A 14,370-nucleotide genomic window follows, 5' to 3' on the forward strand; every position below is an offset into this window, starting at 1 on the left:
ATTACAAAACCATACTTGCCCTAACCATTCCCATGTTCCCTGATACTTTCTCTTTTATTCTATTTTACTTTAAAAAGTGCCAGTTGCCATCCACTAAATTGTCTCACTTCCACCCACGGGCCATACCCACACTCTGAAAAGCTCTCCCAGCATAATGGGAAAGCACAGTGGGAATAAAAAGCTATATGCATGCTTCAGTTAACCCTTAGGGCCAACTCCTAGCCCTCCAACAGAGACATGAGGCTTCAGGGGACAGGTGCCCGGCCTGTCACCCAAGATGACCTTCCACAAAGCTCAATGTATTCACCTGCAAGGCCACGTCAGCCCAAGGAAGGGCCTGCTGGGGGCGGGAGGGGGGGGGGCGGGGAGCAGTTCCAAGCCCACCTTGATCTTTTCAAAATCTTTCTGGAAACTAATTAGCTCCCAAGAACCAATTTACACTGGTCTTAAAAACCCCCAGGTGAGGACTCCGAGGCCAACTCCCATAGGGCTGCCTTCTCACAAGACTGCTCCCTGAGGCACTCTGGCCTTCGGAAAGGCCCCTCTACCGACAGCTGTGTCTGGGCACAGCTGCTGCCCCCGAAGACAGAGGGCCCCATGGTGGGCACTGGGACAGCTCCATTCATTGTGCTCCCAATACGGACAACACCTGAGGTGACGGCCCAAGGGCATGTCAGGACAAACCCGGGTGTGATAAAGCACAGATTCCTGGTGTCCCTGTGAAAGCAGGCACCTTTCTATATGCAATCTGCTCAGGCAAGCAGCACCTCTGGGCATAATCAGTCTGTTTTGTTTTATTTTATTAATTTTTTATTATTTTATTTTTTATTTTTTTTTAATACTAGCCAAAGCTATCTACACATTTTATTAATTTTTTAATGTTTATTTTTGCGACAGAGCGTGAGTGGGGGAGGGACAGAGAGAGAGGGAGACACAGAACGTGAAGCAGGCTCAAGGCTCTGAGCTGTCAGCTCAGAGCCCAACACGGGGCTCGAACCCACGGACTGCAAGACAGTGACCTGAGCCGAAGTCAGACCCTTAACCAACGGAACCACCCATGCACCCCAGTCTGTTTTATTTTATTTATTTAAAAAAAATGTTTTTAATGTTTATTTATTATTGAAAGACAGAGAGTCAGAGCATGAGGAGGGGAGGGACAGAGGGAGAGGGAGACACAGAATCCGAAGCAGGCTCCAGGCTCTGAGCTGTCAGCACAGAGCCCGACATGGGGCTCGAACTCACAGACTGCGAAATCATGACCTGAGCCAAAGTCGGATGCTTAACTGACTGAGCCACACCCGGGCGCCCCTTAGTCTGTTTTGTTTTAGAACAATGTGTATTTACTTGTTCAAAACTTGCAATGTCTCATGGGAAAAAAGAACACTTCACTTCCCTAGGATGTTAGCACAAACAGACTTTCCTCTCTCAACCACGGTGTCTCATGCCCTTGGGCCCCTGTAAGTGATGCAGACTGGCCATGTGCAACATCCCACAGGCAGGTCTTGCCTTTTCCAAAGTTACGATTCACTCACTCCCATCTCTCAAGGTAGACACAATTCCCAGACTCTATTCTCACAACCAAAAAAGAAATACCGTGCATGCAAGCTAACTTTTTTTTTTGGAAGAGAGAGTATGCGTGCACACACATGCAGACACGCACGCATGCACGGGGGGGGGGGGGGGTGGGGAGGGGCAGAGAGAGGAGAGTGAGAATCTTAAGCAGGTTCCACCTAGTTCAAAGCCTGACTCAAGGGCTCAATCTCACAAACTGTGAGATCATGATCTGAGCTGAAATCAAGGGTCGGATGCTTAACTGACGGAGCCACCCAGGCACCCACATGTCAACATTTTTGATCAAAAATCTCAGGAGGGGCCTGGGTGGCTCAGTCGGTTAAGCATCCGACTTCGGCTCAGGTCATGATCTCGCGGTTCATGACTTCAAGCCTTGTGTTGGGCTCTGTGCTGACAGCTCAGAGCCTGGAGCCTGCTTCGGATTCTGTGTCTCCCTCTTCCTGCCCCTCCCCCACTCATGCTGTGTCTCTCTCTCTCTCTCTCTCTGAAAAATAAACATCAAAAAAAATTTTTTTTAAATCTCGGTAATATCTCCAAAATCAATGGCAATTTTCTTTTCTGCAGCAAATCAAGCTACCAGAGGATGAACAGAAACATCTCACATTAATGAACATACATCATGCCACATTAAACTCTTAATTTCTTGATTTAGGGAGCTTTCTAATTTAAATTTTCTTTGTTTCTTTGTTTTACTCAAAGAATCCAATTCCTAGGCACCTGCGGATCCCTGCTCTCACAGGAAAATCTACCTGGCAGGTGCATTTCCAAGAAGCAGAGCATACCATCCACGCGGCAGATGAAAACGAGTCCTGTGACCTTCCCCGAGAACCCCTTCACCGAGAGCAACATCTATCCCCGCCTATTTTGCTGGAGTACTCCACATTTCCTTTAGACTTAAGCTTCTGTCATATAGAAGATGGGTGTTTTTCGCCTGAGTGGCTGAATCGGTTAAGCGTCCCGACTCTTGATTTCGGCTCTGGTCACGATCTCACAGTTGGTGAGTTCGAGCCCCAAGCTGGGCTCTCTGCTGTCAGCTCAGAGCCAGCTTCACATCCTCTGTCTTCCTCTCTCTGCCCCTCCCCCGCTCTCTTTCTTGTGCTCACATGCTCTCTGTCTCTCAAAAATAAACATTTTTTAAAAAATGAGAAACAGAGTATCAATGAGACACAGAGTCCTGACATCTATGCCTGTGATTTTTAAAAGGCAGAAACAGAGCACCTTTTTTAAACAGAAGGGGAAAAAAAGACTTACCAATAAACCATCACTCACTCAGAGCAACTGCTATATGTTCACGAGGAAGCCATCAACAACTCCTCTAACACAACTTTCATTTCACCGTTAAATGAGACCCTTCTTCCCGCCACACGTGTGCGTGTGTACATGTGACATGCCCACCCTTCTAACGCTTCTCATCCTCAGCATCAGCATTTACAGCAAAAAAATACTTTATGTCAGAGTTAATAAAAATGTTTTGATTTAAAATATTAGACTCTATCAAATACATTTATATTTTAAGTTGGTTGAATTTAGGGGCACCTGGGTGGCTCAGTCGGTTAAGCGTCTGACTCTTGGTTTTGGTTCGGGTCACACAGTCTCACGATTCTGTGAGTTCGAGCCCAGTGTCGGGCTCCATGCTGACAGTGCGGAGCCTGCTTGGGATTCTCTCTCTCCCTCTCTCTCTGCCCCTCCCCGACTCACGCTGTCTCTGTCTCTCTCAAAATCAATAAACTTAAAAAAATTGGTTAAATTTAACACAGGAAGCAAGGTATTCAAATCTCTACAGATCTTCAGAAAATAAACAGGCTGCTCTAATTCACCTTAGTGTCCTCCTACTACAAATTCTCAGTCAATGCTTCTGGAATACTGACATAAGTTTTTATTGTTGTAGAGAAGCCACAATGAGAGCTCCTATAACCACTTCTTCTCTACTGATTCTTGGAAGTTTTCACCTTTTCCTCATGAGAAGAGGGCCTGGCCCAGCTGAATGCCACGGAGTAAGCTCCCCTGGGGAGACGTATCACAAGGGGCAGGTGTGAGGAGTTCCCGGCCCCGCAACTGAGGCCTCTGGAAAAGACACCCCGCTGGACAAGGGCTCCGTGCTCCAAACTTCCATAAAGTGATAGCCCCTACGCCAGGATTAGAAAAATGGCCTTTCCTAGCTGTCTTTCCTAGCAAAGACAGAGAAAGCTGAAGCACTTAGCGCTGGTCACCTTCCAGATTGGGGGTCGACAAACTTTTCCACTAAAAAAAACAGAGGGTAAATATTTCGGGCTGTGAGGTCTGTACAGTTTCTGTCTCAGACGCTAAACTCTGCCATTACAGTGGGTACGCAGCACGGACCACAGGCAAATGAATGAGCATAGCTGTGTTCCAATCAAACTTTATTTATAAAAAGATGAGGTTGATGGCGAGAGAAAGGAAGGTTTGGAAGTTTGATAATCCCCGTTCTAGGTCAATGCTAAGGTAACCACAATGTGATTAAACACAAACAAAAAGGCACCGCACGCTTGCTCGGCAATTAACAAAGAACAAACCAACCCAAACGCCTTCATCATTTGTAAGCTCCGGGTCAGGTGAAATGTACTTTTTTTTTTTTTTTTTTACATTCTCCTGATACTGTTTCTTTTATCCAAAACCATTAGCAACTATAAAAAATATTTTCTTCTTTAAATGATTTGAAGAGATTATTTTTTTTAATTTTTTTTTTCAACGTTTTTATTTATTTTTGGGACAGAGAGAGACAGAGCATGAACGGGGGAGGGGCAGAGAGAGAGGGAGACACAGAATCGGAAACAGGCTCCAGGCTCCGAGCCATCAGCCCAGAGCCCGACACGGGGCTCGAACTCACAGACCGCGAGATCGTGACCTGGCTGAAGTCGGACGCTTAACCGACTGTGCCACCCAGGCGCCCCTTGAAGAGATTATTAACAGCCAGCAAAAGCTAGAAACAGTGTGGCGTACCTTTTTCTCCAGAGAATTACTCCACTCTTTCAGTAAGTTGACGTGCTGCACCGCGGAGCTGGCCTCATGGGCCTTAATCTGCTGGTTTGTCCCCTGCGAGAACAAAGATGCAGCGCATCAAGCCGATGTTCCCCCCCTCACAGAGTGCAGCAAGACTAACACACGACCTAAAACCAGCTCTAAACAGGAAAAAGGGAGCCTTCTCCACAGAAAGCTTTCCAAGGGCCATGCTCGGGGTGGGAGGAAGAGCAGGTGCCCTGCAATTAATTCTACAACAACCTCAAGTTCATGACCTTTGCTCCCCAAGCTTCTTACCAAGCACCTGCTCACCTGTGTGTCATACTTGTAATATCAAGAAATTAAATCTTAGACCTATCATTTTCGTTTTTTTAAGTTTCTTCATTAAAAATGCACACTGAAAATGCTTACACACCTGTGGTTACAGCTAGCTACCGCTACAGCAATCTAGTGGGCACGCAACCAAAGTGGGATTCTAAATAATTTACTAAAATATTAACTTAGTAGTGAAATACACCGTATTAGAAATGTACTGTTCCTTGCTATTCTAAGTATATTTGGAAAGTTACATACAAAACATAAACAATCTACAGAGTACATAAGATGGAGACCATTTCAGAGCAGTAATAGTAAGCACGTGAAATAGTACTTCATATATTTAAGGAAATAATTGGTATGAAAATAGAATTTGTTTTGATACTGGAAAATTAAGAAGCCACAGAAAGCATTTTAATGATCTCCAAAACATATACTCTGTACATAGAATATTCATATATATATGTTGATATAAGTATCGCTATATATAAACATATATATATACATACACAGAATGAATGGTACTACATACGACATAACAGTGGTGAGGGCCCTGTCTCGTTAAGAGACTGAGACAAAGGGGAAGCTACGGTCACTCTTACTCTTATCTTCTAAGAAAATACTGAGACGCCAATATCTCTGTACTGAGTTCGTAATAACTGTTATTGCTAACATACAAAATTAAATATGAAATACTTTAATTGTAATATATACTGCCCTCTGATAGTTTTAAGATTAAGATATACGTTTAAATGAAACTCAGTTCAAATTCACTAGCCATCTCAGACGTGTTAAAAACAAAACACGACAAAAACAAAAACCCCAGAAACAGGTTTCTCGCAGCACAGCGTGGCAGTGACGGAGACGCCCTCTCCACGCGGCTGTGCTGGGAGGTGTGGCATAGATAATATGACACGCGTCTACGGACACACGAGAGCGGTCCTCGCCACTGTGTGCTGATGCGCACACTGCTCAAACCGTGTCTGGGCTGTATCCACCTATACCAGGTTCTGTGACACTCTCTCTAGAACCACCCCCGCCCCAACGGTCAGTTCTACGTGTCCCGCTTCCCAGCTGGTTTTAGAGGTGGCTGTTCTCCTCACGTCCTGACCTCCTTCTCAGCACAGGCGTCCCCCTGAAATCTCAGAACGCCACCGGCATGGGGAGCGAGCACCCGCGGCTGCTGCGTGCGGCCTCTGTCACCCACGCAGCAGGGCGACCCCGCCCCTGCAAACACTGCAAGTGCAGAACCTGCACGAGAAGACGCTAACATAGTAACTTTCTCCCAGGGCAGAACGTCAGTGACGGGGAAGGATAGATGTTGGATACTGACCTGAAACACGCAGCCATAGCGCTTAAAACTACAGGTGCTGGGGGCATTGACGCACTCTGACAAGTGCGCACTCAACTGCAACGGGAAAGAGGCGTGAGTTGTGGCACAGGCGCTCGTACGAAAACGTTCAAACACAGTAAGGGCACAGAGAGCATCTGGTCTGCACTGTCACCAAGGGGGGTCGTCCGCCACGGGCGAGCATACGTCCTCTGCCTCCTAGACTCACCCGCAGTAAGTGCACACTGCTGCCACGTGCATACACATACATACGCCAGAATACAGAAATACAGTTACTGTAACATTTCTCAAACTTGCAGTTTCTCTAGAACAAATCGTTCCAAATGTGACATGCCGTCTGTAGCGCCAGAATTTAAAAAAGGGAAAAAACGTGAACTGAAATGAACATTTAAAGACTATAAACAAAAATCGCATGAAACACAAAAAAAGAGAAAGCATTCAGGATGTAACTGGGTCACACACCTAATATACGGTACACAGAGAGAACTGTATTTTCAGAGCAAGCTTACACGATGTACCATTACTCTCAATACTCAAAATAACGAGATGAGTTTTTCTTCTTCTGAAAAGACTTTTTTTCCCTCTGAGTGGCCATAAATTCATGTAGCTTCTCACAGATCGCTAGGGTCATTCTAACAACATGAATCTTAATATTGTCACGTCTAATTGGTAGAAGAAAATTAGGAGAGATTGGGAGAGGATAACTCATCGGGGTAAGAAAAACCCCTTTGTTCAGCTTAACTGTTGGCAAATCGTCAAATAAAAACCACTTATGATGCCCCCTCAAGAGAAAAGGGAATTGAAATGTCTACATTTTAAAGACATGGCACTATTCATTAAGCTAATACGATTTAAGGACAACTTCTTTTATTGAAGAAATTCTCATCAGGAAAACTCTAGGGGTAGATCTTCTTTATGGAAAACAATTAGACCCTGAGTTAGGGAAGGCGGTGTCTAAGTGCACCGCAGAGCCGGCCCCGGGGAATGTGTCTCCCCACGTGCAGGCACACACACACACGTGCTCCCAGAGGCGCATGGCCATGCCCTTCTAGGGCTCTCCTCTGTGCAGCAGGATGAAGAGTCCTTGAATCCTTTTCCTTCAGGTCAGTATTTAGGACAGAGAGGAAAGTGCTCTTTTGCCCTGTTGCGACAGCTGCAGAGAAGGGCAAGTGGGGAGCCTACGGGCCAACGTCTGCCAAAGGTCTCTGAGCCTGGGCAGAGTCGTGGCGGTTACAGGCCTGCAGCCTAGCATGCGTGATGTTCCTCTGAGCGCAGGCAGGAAGCTCTGGCCTGTGCCTGGAGGGAAGCACCCAAGAGGCAGATGACAGGAGACTGGCACAGAAATGGAGCATGAGACTGTGCACGGTAATGCCAGCTTAAAATTTTTTTAAAATATGCTCCTTCAGTGCCCCAGTACGATCATGAACCCATCCAGCTACCGCTCCTAGTGGTAAAGCAGGGATGCGTGTGTCTGATGTTGATTTCAGGGCACTGCCATAAATCCAAGGCTGTGCTTTTCCCTGAATTGGCTACCATTGCTCCCAGAGCCTTCGCCATCATTCTTTACGGGAGCGTCGGATAGAGATAAGAATAATCTACAGACCAAGAGCATTGTTCACCAGAAACCTGAGATAAATGCAGGTTGAAAGATTTTTAAAATAAAAATAACTTAGAGGCAAATGGAGTTAGCTTCTGTCCCTAGACATAGCCCTGAGTAAAAACTCCAGAAGGAGTAAAAACCCGGGTCACCACTTCAATAGTTCAGACTCTTCATCCATTCACTTTAGCAGAGGGACGTCATAGTTTTAGAAATCTGTATGCACTTCCGCGCTACTCCTGGAGGCACATCCAGGCCTAGGGACCCCTGTCACCAGGCAAGGCCCTGCCCTTCCCTAGGACAGTCACCTTTTGGGAGGATGCACTGTGGGTGAGATTGGTTCTGGGGCTCCTCCAGGCCACACAGGTCCTCTTGCTCAGTGGGGACATGAGACACTGACCCTCACCTCCCCAATACCCAGTGGTAAAATTCCAGGCTGTTGAAAAAGGCTGAGGTGAGCAGCCTCCTTTGATCGGAGCACCTAGGCCTAAGGGGCCTAAGGGGGTGGGGGCCAGGGGGCACAGGTGCACACTGAGCCACGGGAGCCCCAGATGCTTCCAAAACAGCAACCAGAGGGGCTCCAGGTCAGTACTGGATGCAAAAACATTTGCGAATCCCTGAAATTTTTCCATCTGGATATATCCCGATCAAATTACGTTAACATAACGTAAGATGTAAAATCTACCCACCCTCAAGAAAGCGTACCGAGGGCACCGGGAGAGGCTGTGCAGGTACCTTCTCACCGGCCCCTGAAATGTGGGCCCCCTTGCTCCTTAGCACCAACCCCATGCAGTATATGTGGCCAAATGGTTCTGGAGTGTCTGTAAAGTCATTTAGTTTGAGATAATCTTACAGTAATTCCTATTTTACAGATTAAAAAATAGCTTCTTCTTTGGGAACCTAAAAAGTTATTACCTTTGCTTGCACTATAAAGTAATTCCGGCCTCTCAATTCTTAACATCTGGCTCTGAATTTAACCACTTGCAGCTTTTATTTGCTTGCTTCTGAAATTTCTTACGCCCCAACAAACGGGTTATCATTTTTCTACTACACGTATCAGTATCGTGATCTGTAAAAACTTTGGCTTCAGCTACTGGGAAGAACGGACCCTACGGCACACTAGTCCCAAAGACTTCACCAGCCGCTGAACACGTCCTCTCCGTGCCGCTTACCTCACTCCTCAGAAGGGTCTGGACACTGCACTTATGGGGGCAGGACACCACCACACAGGGACACTCAGTGTCTTCGTGTTTCTGGAGGGAAAAAAAAAGGTGTCATCAGCTTTGAGACATACAGCCCATCTCCCTTCGGATCCTACCTCCACCTCTGTCACCACAAAGACCCAGAGAACCCTCCACTCACTGTCCCTGTTTGGTGTCATTCTAACACATTTGGAGGAGTCCTCACGTTCAAAGTTTAAGAGCCCAAAGGTAAGGTGTCTCAGGAGATCTGCTCCACTCTGACAGGTGAGGACAATCTTGGGAGCACAGTCACAAAGCTGCCTCCACGGGGCAGCACCTCTCTGTGCCCACACAGCCCTGACACGAGAGCACAGACAGGCTCAGCCCTCGCCGTTGCTCACGCTGCAGCCCAGTGTCCAGCCTCTGCTCACAGATCAGGATGGTTTTCCTTTGGCCTCTCAGTTTGGGATCTGGAAATGATGCTTGTCCAATACTTCCAACAGTGTGAGCCACTGGGTCTTTAAATTACTGCCCTGAAACCTTACCTAGATTATCTTTAATGCATGGAAAATATGGACAAATTTTGGTTTAGTCCTTTTTCCCCCCCTAAAGTTTATTTATTTTGAGACAGAGAACGAGAGAGAGCACGAGTGGGAGAGGGGCAGAAGAGAGGGAGAGAGCGAATCCCAAGCAGGCTCTGCACTGTCAGTACAGAGCCCGATGTGGGGTGAACTGTGAGATCATGACCTGAGAGGAAACCAAGAGTCGAACACTTAACCTACTGAACGAACCACTCAGGTGCCCCACTTTAGCCCTTCTTTGGATGGTACAAATTTCAACTTTGGAGAGCCTGGATGATGGCAACTGCTGAACCCAGGCCCGAAGCACCTGCTGGGCATCTGATCAATAGCAAAGTTAGGGCATGGAACCCAAGACCCTGGAGAGCACCACCAGACATGTGACGAGAGGCCACCAGAGAGAGACCGATGTAGGCAGAAAACACACGTGACCGCAGGCCACATGACACAACATGTGGGACAGGCTCCTGGGGGCAGCATCACTGAGCAAGAAGGGAGCCCGGGTGCTTGCTGTTTTCCTCTGTGACCCTGGGACACTTCTGATTCTCCTAATCCGGTTTTCCAGATTAGGGCTCGACAGTTGTGCTGCTGCGAAGCTGAATGACGGGGAGGGTGGCAGGGGGCACTAGCCGAGAGCCTCAATCTGACTAGGCAGGCACAGTGTGGAGCTGGGCACCGCACTCAGCTTGCTTCAGAGTGTTTTTAAGTCCGGGGTCTGTGAGCGCACTGTGCGACGGTCTGCAGTGCAGAGAAGGCACCCACGATTCGAGGCTGCTCTGCTCCTGGGCTTGGGAGAGCTCCCAGAGGGCGCAGCCACACCTGCTCAGAGCTCAACAGAAAGCGCTTGGCTGGGCTGAGCCTGACCAGCAGGCCTCCCATAAGAGGTACCACACGGGGGACACTGGCTTTCCATTTCCCGGCTGTGCGTGGAATCCCCTAGACTTTGTCTTTCAATGGGAAACCCTGGACAAATGGCTCCACCCCCTGCCTCATGTATAAGTGGGAGGAGCGGCCCTGAATCAGGAGCCTGGAGGGGTCACAGGGCAAACGATGCACAGGTGCCATGCCTCCTTCCTGAACTACCCCTCAATCCCCCTCCATTCCCCAGGCCAGCACACAGGTAATCAGCACTGAGGCAAGGGGAGGCTGGGTGGGGAGCCGGGGCAGGGGGTGGGGAGGGAAGGGTGGGAGGCGAGGCTGGGGCCAGACCCGTCTGTATCCTCAAATGTGTGTCTCTGCAGATCCATGGAAGGGTATCTGAACAACAGACTTCCAGAAGTAGGCTTGGGTATCAGAGGGTACAGACAGGCATTTTAAATGAATCTTGACAGACATTGCCAAACCACCCTCCAATAACCCTGCACAAACCCACTCCTGTCGATAGAACACACACTCCTACACCCTTGTCAATTCTAGCAAACTTTTCAATCTCTGACCACCTGACAGGTGGAAAAGGCCAGGAGTGTAATTTGCAATTTTTTTACATTAAAAAAAAAATTTTTTTTTGAGAGTGTGTGTGCATGCGCGTGTGTGCACACAAGTCGGGGAGGGGACAGAAGGAGGGAGGGAGAGAGAGAATCTCCAGTGGGCGCCACACCCAGTGCTGAGCCTGACTCGGGGCTCGATCTCACAACCGTGAGATCATGACCTGAGCTGAAATCACGAGTCTGATGCTTAACTGACTGGGCCACCCCAGGCGCCCCTGCAATTATTTAATAATGTGTGGTTAAGTGTATTTTTCATATTTATTAATCATTTCTATTTCCTGTGAATTGCCTTTTCACAGTTTTTGCCCAATGTAGTGGATTGAATAGTGAGCCCCCCAATTCATGTCTCTCCAGAACCTCAGAATATGACCTTATTTGGAAATAGGGTCTTTGTGGCTATAATCAGTTACGATGGGGCCTCTGAATGCAACCCTGGGAGCCCTTATGAGTGGAGGGGCCACACCCAGAAGAAGGTATCTGAGTAGGGAAAAGGTCCCTCCTGGGGCTCTCGGAGGGAGCAGGGCCCTGACAACAGCCTGGTTTTGGATTTCGGGTGTCCAGAACTGTGAGAGAATAAACTTCTGTTGTTCCAAGCCACCAACTTTGTGGTACTTTCTTACGCCGGCCCCAGGAAAATAATACACCCAGTAAAAAACCTGAAAACCTACTGACACATAAGAATTCTCTCCACACTAATGAATTAGTCTGGTCTATGAAATTACACGTAACCCATGTGCAAGGCATAAGGCGTGTCTACTGTGTAGTTATGCCACCAAGGACAAGCAGGGGACCAATGACTTCCCATTGACCTGTGTGCCCTTCTCCAACTCTCCCCACTTTCCTCCAGGGAGGAACGCCTGAACCCCAAATCAGAATTTTGTGTTTCTGCTTCCTTTGCTTAAAAAAAAATTTCATTGCACGTATATGTGGGCCAAACAAAATACGGTTTTGCTTCGATTGCTTTTGAATTTTATTAAAACAGAACTCTACCCTATGGGTCCTCTGAGAGCCAGCACAGCATTCTGCCTCTCAGGCTCATGCCCGTGTCACACGAGCGCCAGGCCCACCTGCACTGTTGTCTGGTAACGCCGTCCTACGATTTCCCTGCTCCGTCCCAGTCTGCCGGCTCCACACAACTGATGCGTCCCTTCTCCAGCTGACGGACGCCTGGGGCCGTTTCCAGATTTCTCTGCTCGGTTAGTGTGGCCCTATCTCCTGGTGTGTACGTGTGACAGCTTCTCTCACACAGCTGGGGGAGGGACTGCTAATTAGCTGAGTACATGCACGGTCCACCTAATAAAACACTGCCAAGTGGTTTTCCACAGTGGCTGTACCTGGACATATTCCCATTACAATACATACAACCTTCCCACAAAATGAGATCTTTAGAATTCTGACTTCCCACAAATTAACAAAACTGTTTCAAGAGACCATATTCGGGGGCACCTGGGTGGCTCAGTCAGTTACGCATCCGACTTCAGCTCAGGTCATGATCTCACAGTTCATGAATTCGAGCCCTGCACCGGGCTCACTACTGTCAGCCCAGAGCCTGCTTCAGATCCTCTGTCCCCCTCTCTTTCTGGCCCTTCCCCACTTGCGCTCTCTCAAATAAATAAATAAAATGAAAAAATAAAAAACAAGTAGAAGTAAATAAAATAAAGAGACCATATTTAACAATTCCTAGACAAAATGTGGAAGGGATTCTCTCCTGGCACTTTAACTTGTGCTGATCGATGGATTAAAACAAAAAACAAACAAACAAAAAACTTGGGGCGCCTGGGTGGCTCAGTCAGTTAAGCATCCAACTTCAGCTCAGGTCATGATCTCACAGTTCCTGAGTTCAGGCCCCACGTGGGGCTCTGTGCTGACAGCTCAGAGCCTGGAGCCTGCTTCGGATTCTGTGTCTCCCTCTCTGTCTGCCCCTCCCCCACTCATGCTAGTGCTCTCTCTCTCTCTCTCTCAAAAATAAACAAACATTACAAAAAATAAATTAAAAAAACTTGAAAACAGCTGATATAATGTCAATACCATGGTTTACACGTAGGAAAGAAATTCTATGAACTGCAGTGGCCCAGGGTTTTGGTTCTGTCAGTGTGTATTTCATCAACGTTTGATGTATGTGACGTACTTGATAAAACACAGGAAATGTGGGAGTGTCAGGATGACCTGGGGCTGCAGACATGCCGAAGTCAGAAGGCTGCTGTTTCTGAAAATAAACTTGCGGCAGGAGAGGACCAAACAAAGTGTGCTCCTAGCCGCAAAATGAGACCCGGGAGTCAAATCCCAGCACTGACAGGACAGGAGGCCCAGGGCAGGTCCAGGGCAAGTCCCCTCCCGGGCATGTAACTGCCCTGCTGGTGTCAGGGGAGAGGTTCACCAAAGTGATCTCAAGCAGGCACGCCCCTCATCTCTATTACAGGTCTTGACGGAAACTGACATGTGCCTCAAGCCACCCTCTCGTGTCTGTTTAAAAACTGTTCTCATGGGGCGCCTGGGTGGCTCTGTCGGTTAAGCGTCCGACTTCAGCTCAAGTCATGATCTCACGGTTCGTGGGTTCGAGCCCCACGTCGGGCTCTGTGCTGACAGCTTGGAGCCTGGAGCCTGCCTGGGATTCTGTGTCTCCCTCTGTCTCTGCCCCTCCGCTGCTCTCACTCTCTCTCTCTCTCTCTCTCTCTCTCTCTCTCTCAGAAATAAACATTAAAAAATAAATATATTTTTTAAAAAGTCTCTTTACAGCCTCCTCTGTAATTCAGAGTCAGTTACTTATATAGTGTTTAACCGACACTACAATTCTTTCTCAAATGAAAATTAATTCCTGGGTTCTATTCTGCAAATAAAGATAACTGATTTTTGCAAGAAGCAAAGTATAACTTTGGTAGCAACCTAGCAACACATGTAAGTCTGGAGTAGTGCTCATTAGGCATATGTCTCGTTCACTTGAATCTAGTTACTGAAGGAATTATTCAATTAGAATGAACACTATTCCCATTTTCCACAGTTCTGAAAAGTCCTTAATAACTAGAAATGTCTACAGAAATCATACAGGAAAAAGATTTCACAAGAGAAGAAAGTCGCAGGTGTCAGAAAGGTGTACAAAGTAAGGTAAATTATAAAGATTATGAATTTAGGGTACATCTCATTTCCTACAGAAAAACAAACTTTTCCTAAATTTTGGTCAATAAATGTTCCACAATATCCACCGGGAACCAACAGTGGCCCCCACACCCCGGCCACACGCCTCTGGTCCTCTCCTGCCTGCTGGTCCCATCAGTCAGGGTGCTCCCAGCAACCTCTCCCCTCCCCCGCCTCT

General features: G+C 47.5%; 1 protein-coding gene across 7 annotated transcripts in view; it reads right to left on the reverse strand.

Moving 5' to 3' along the window:
• Nucleotides 1-14,370, reverse strand: part of TRAF3 (TNF receptor associated factor 3) — a 120,502-nt gene that overhangs the window by 12,911 nt on the left and 93,221 nt on the right. For 6 of the 7 annotated variants that reach the window (XM_086708758.1, XM_086708753.1, XM_086708755.1 and 3 more), the window contains 3 exons: nt 8,987-9,067; nt 6,200-6,274; nt 4,534-4,626 (listed from right to left, as the gene is read on the reverse strand). In XM_086708758.1, coding sequence (XP_086564884.1) covers nt 4,534-4,626; nt 6,200-6,274; nt 8,987-9,067 — 249 coding nt within the window. The remainder of the gene's footprint in view (nt 1-4,533; nt 4,627-6,199; nt 6,275-8,986; nt 9,068-14,370) is intronic. The other variant, XM_086708759.1, reaches the window with a different exon arrangement.

The sequence above is a fragment of the Puma concolor genome, chromosome B3 (genome assembly GCF_028749965.1).
Source record: "Puma concolor isolate L17-30 chromosome B3, mPumCon1.1.hap2, whole genome shotgun sequence".
Lineage (NCBI taxonomy): Eukaryota > Metazoa > Chordata > Mammalia > Carnivora > Felidae > Puma > Puma concolor.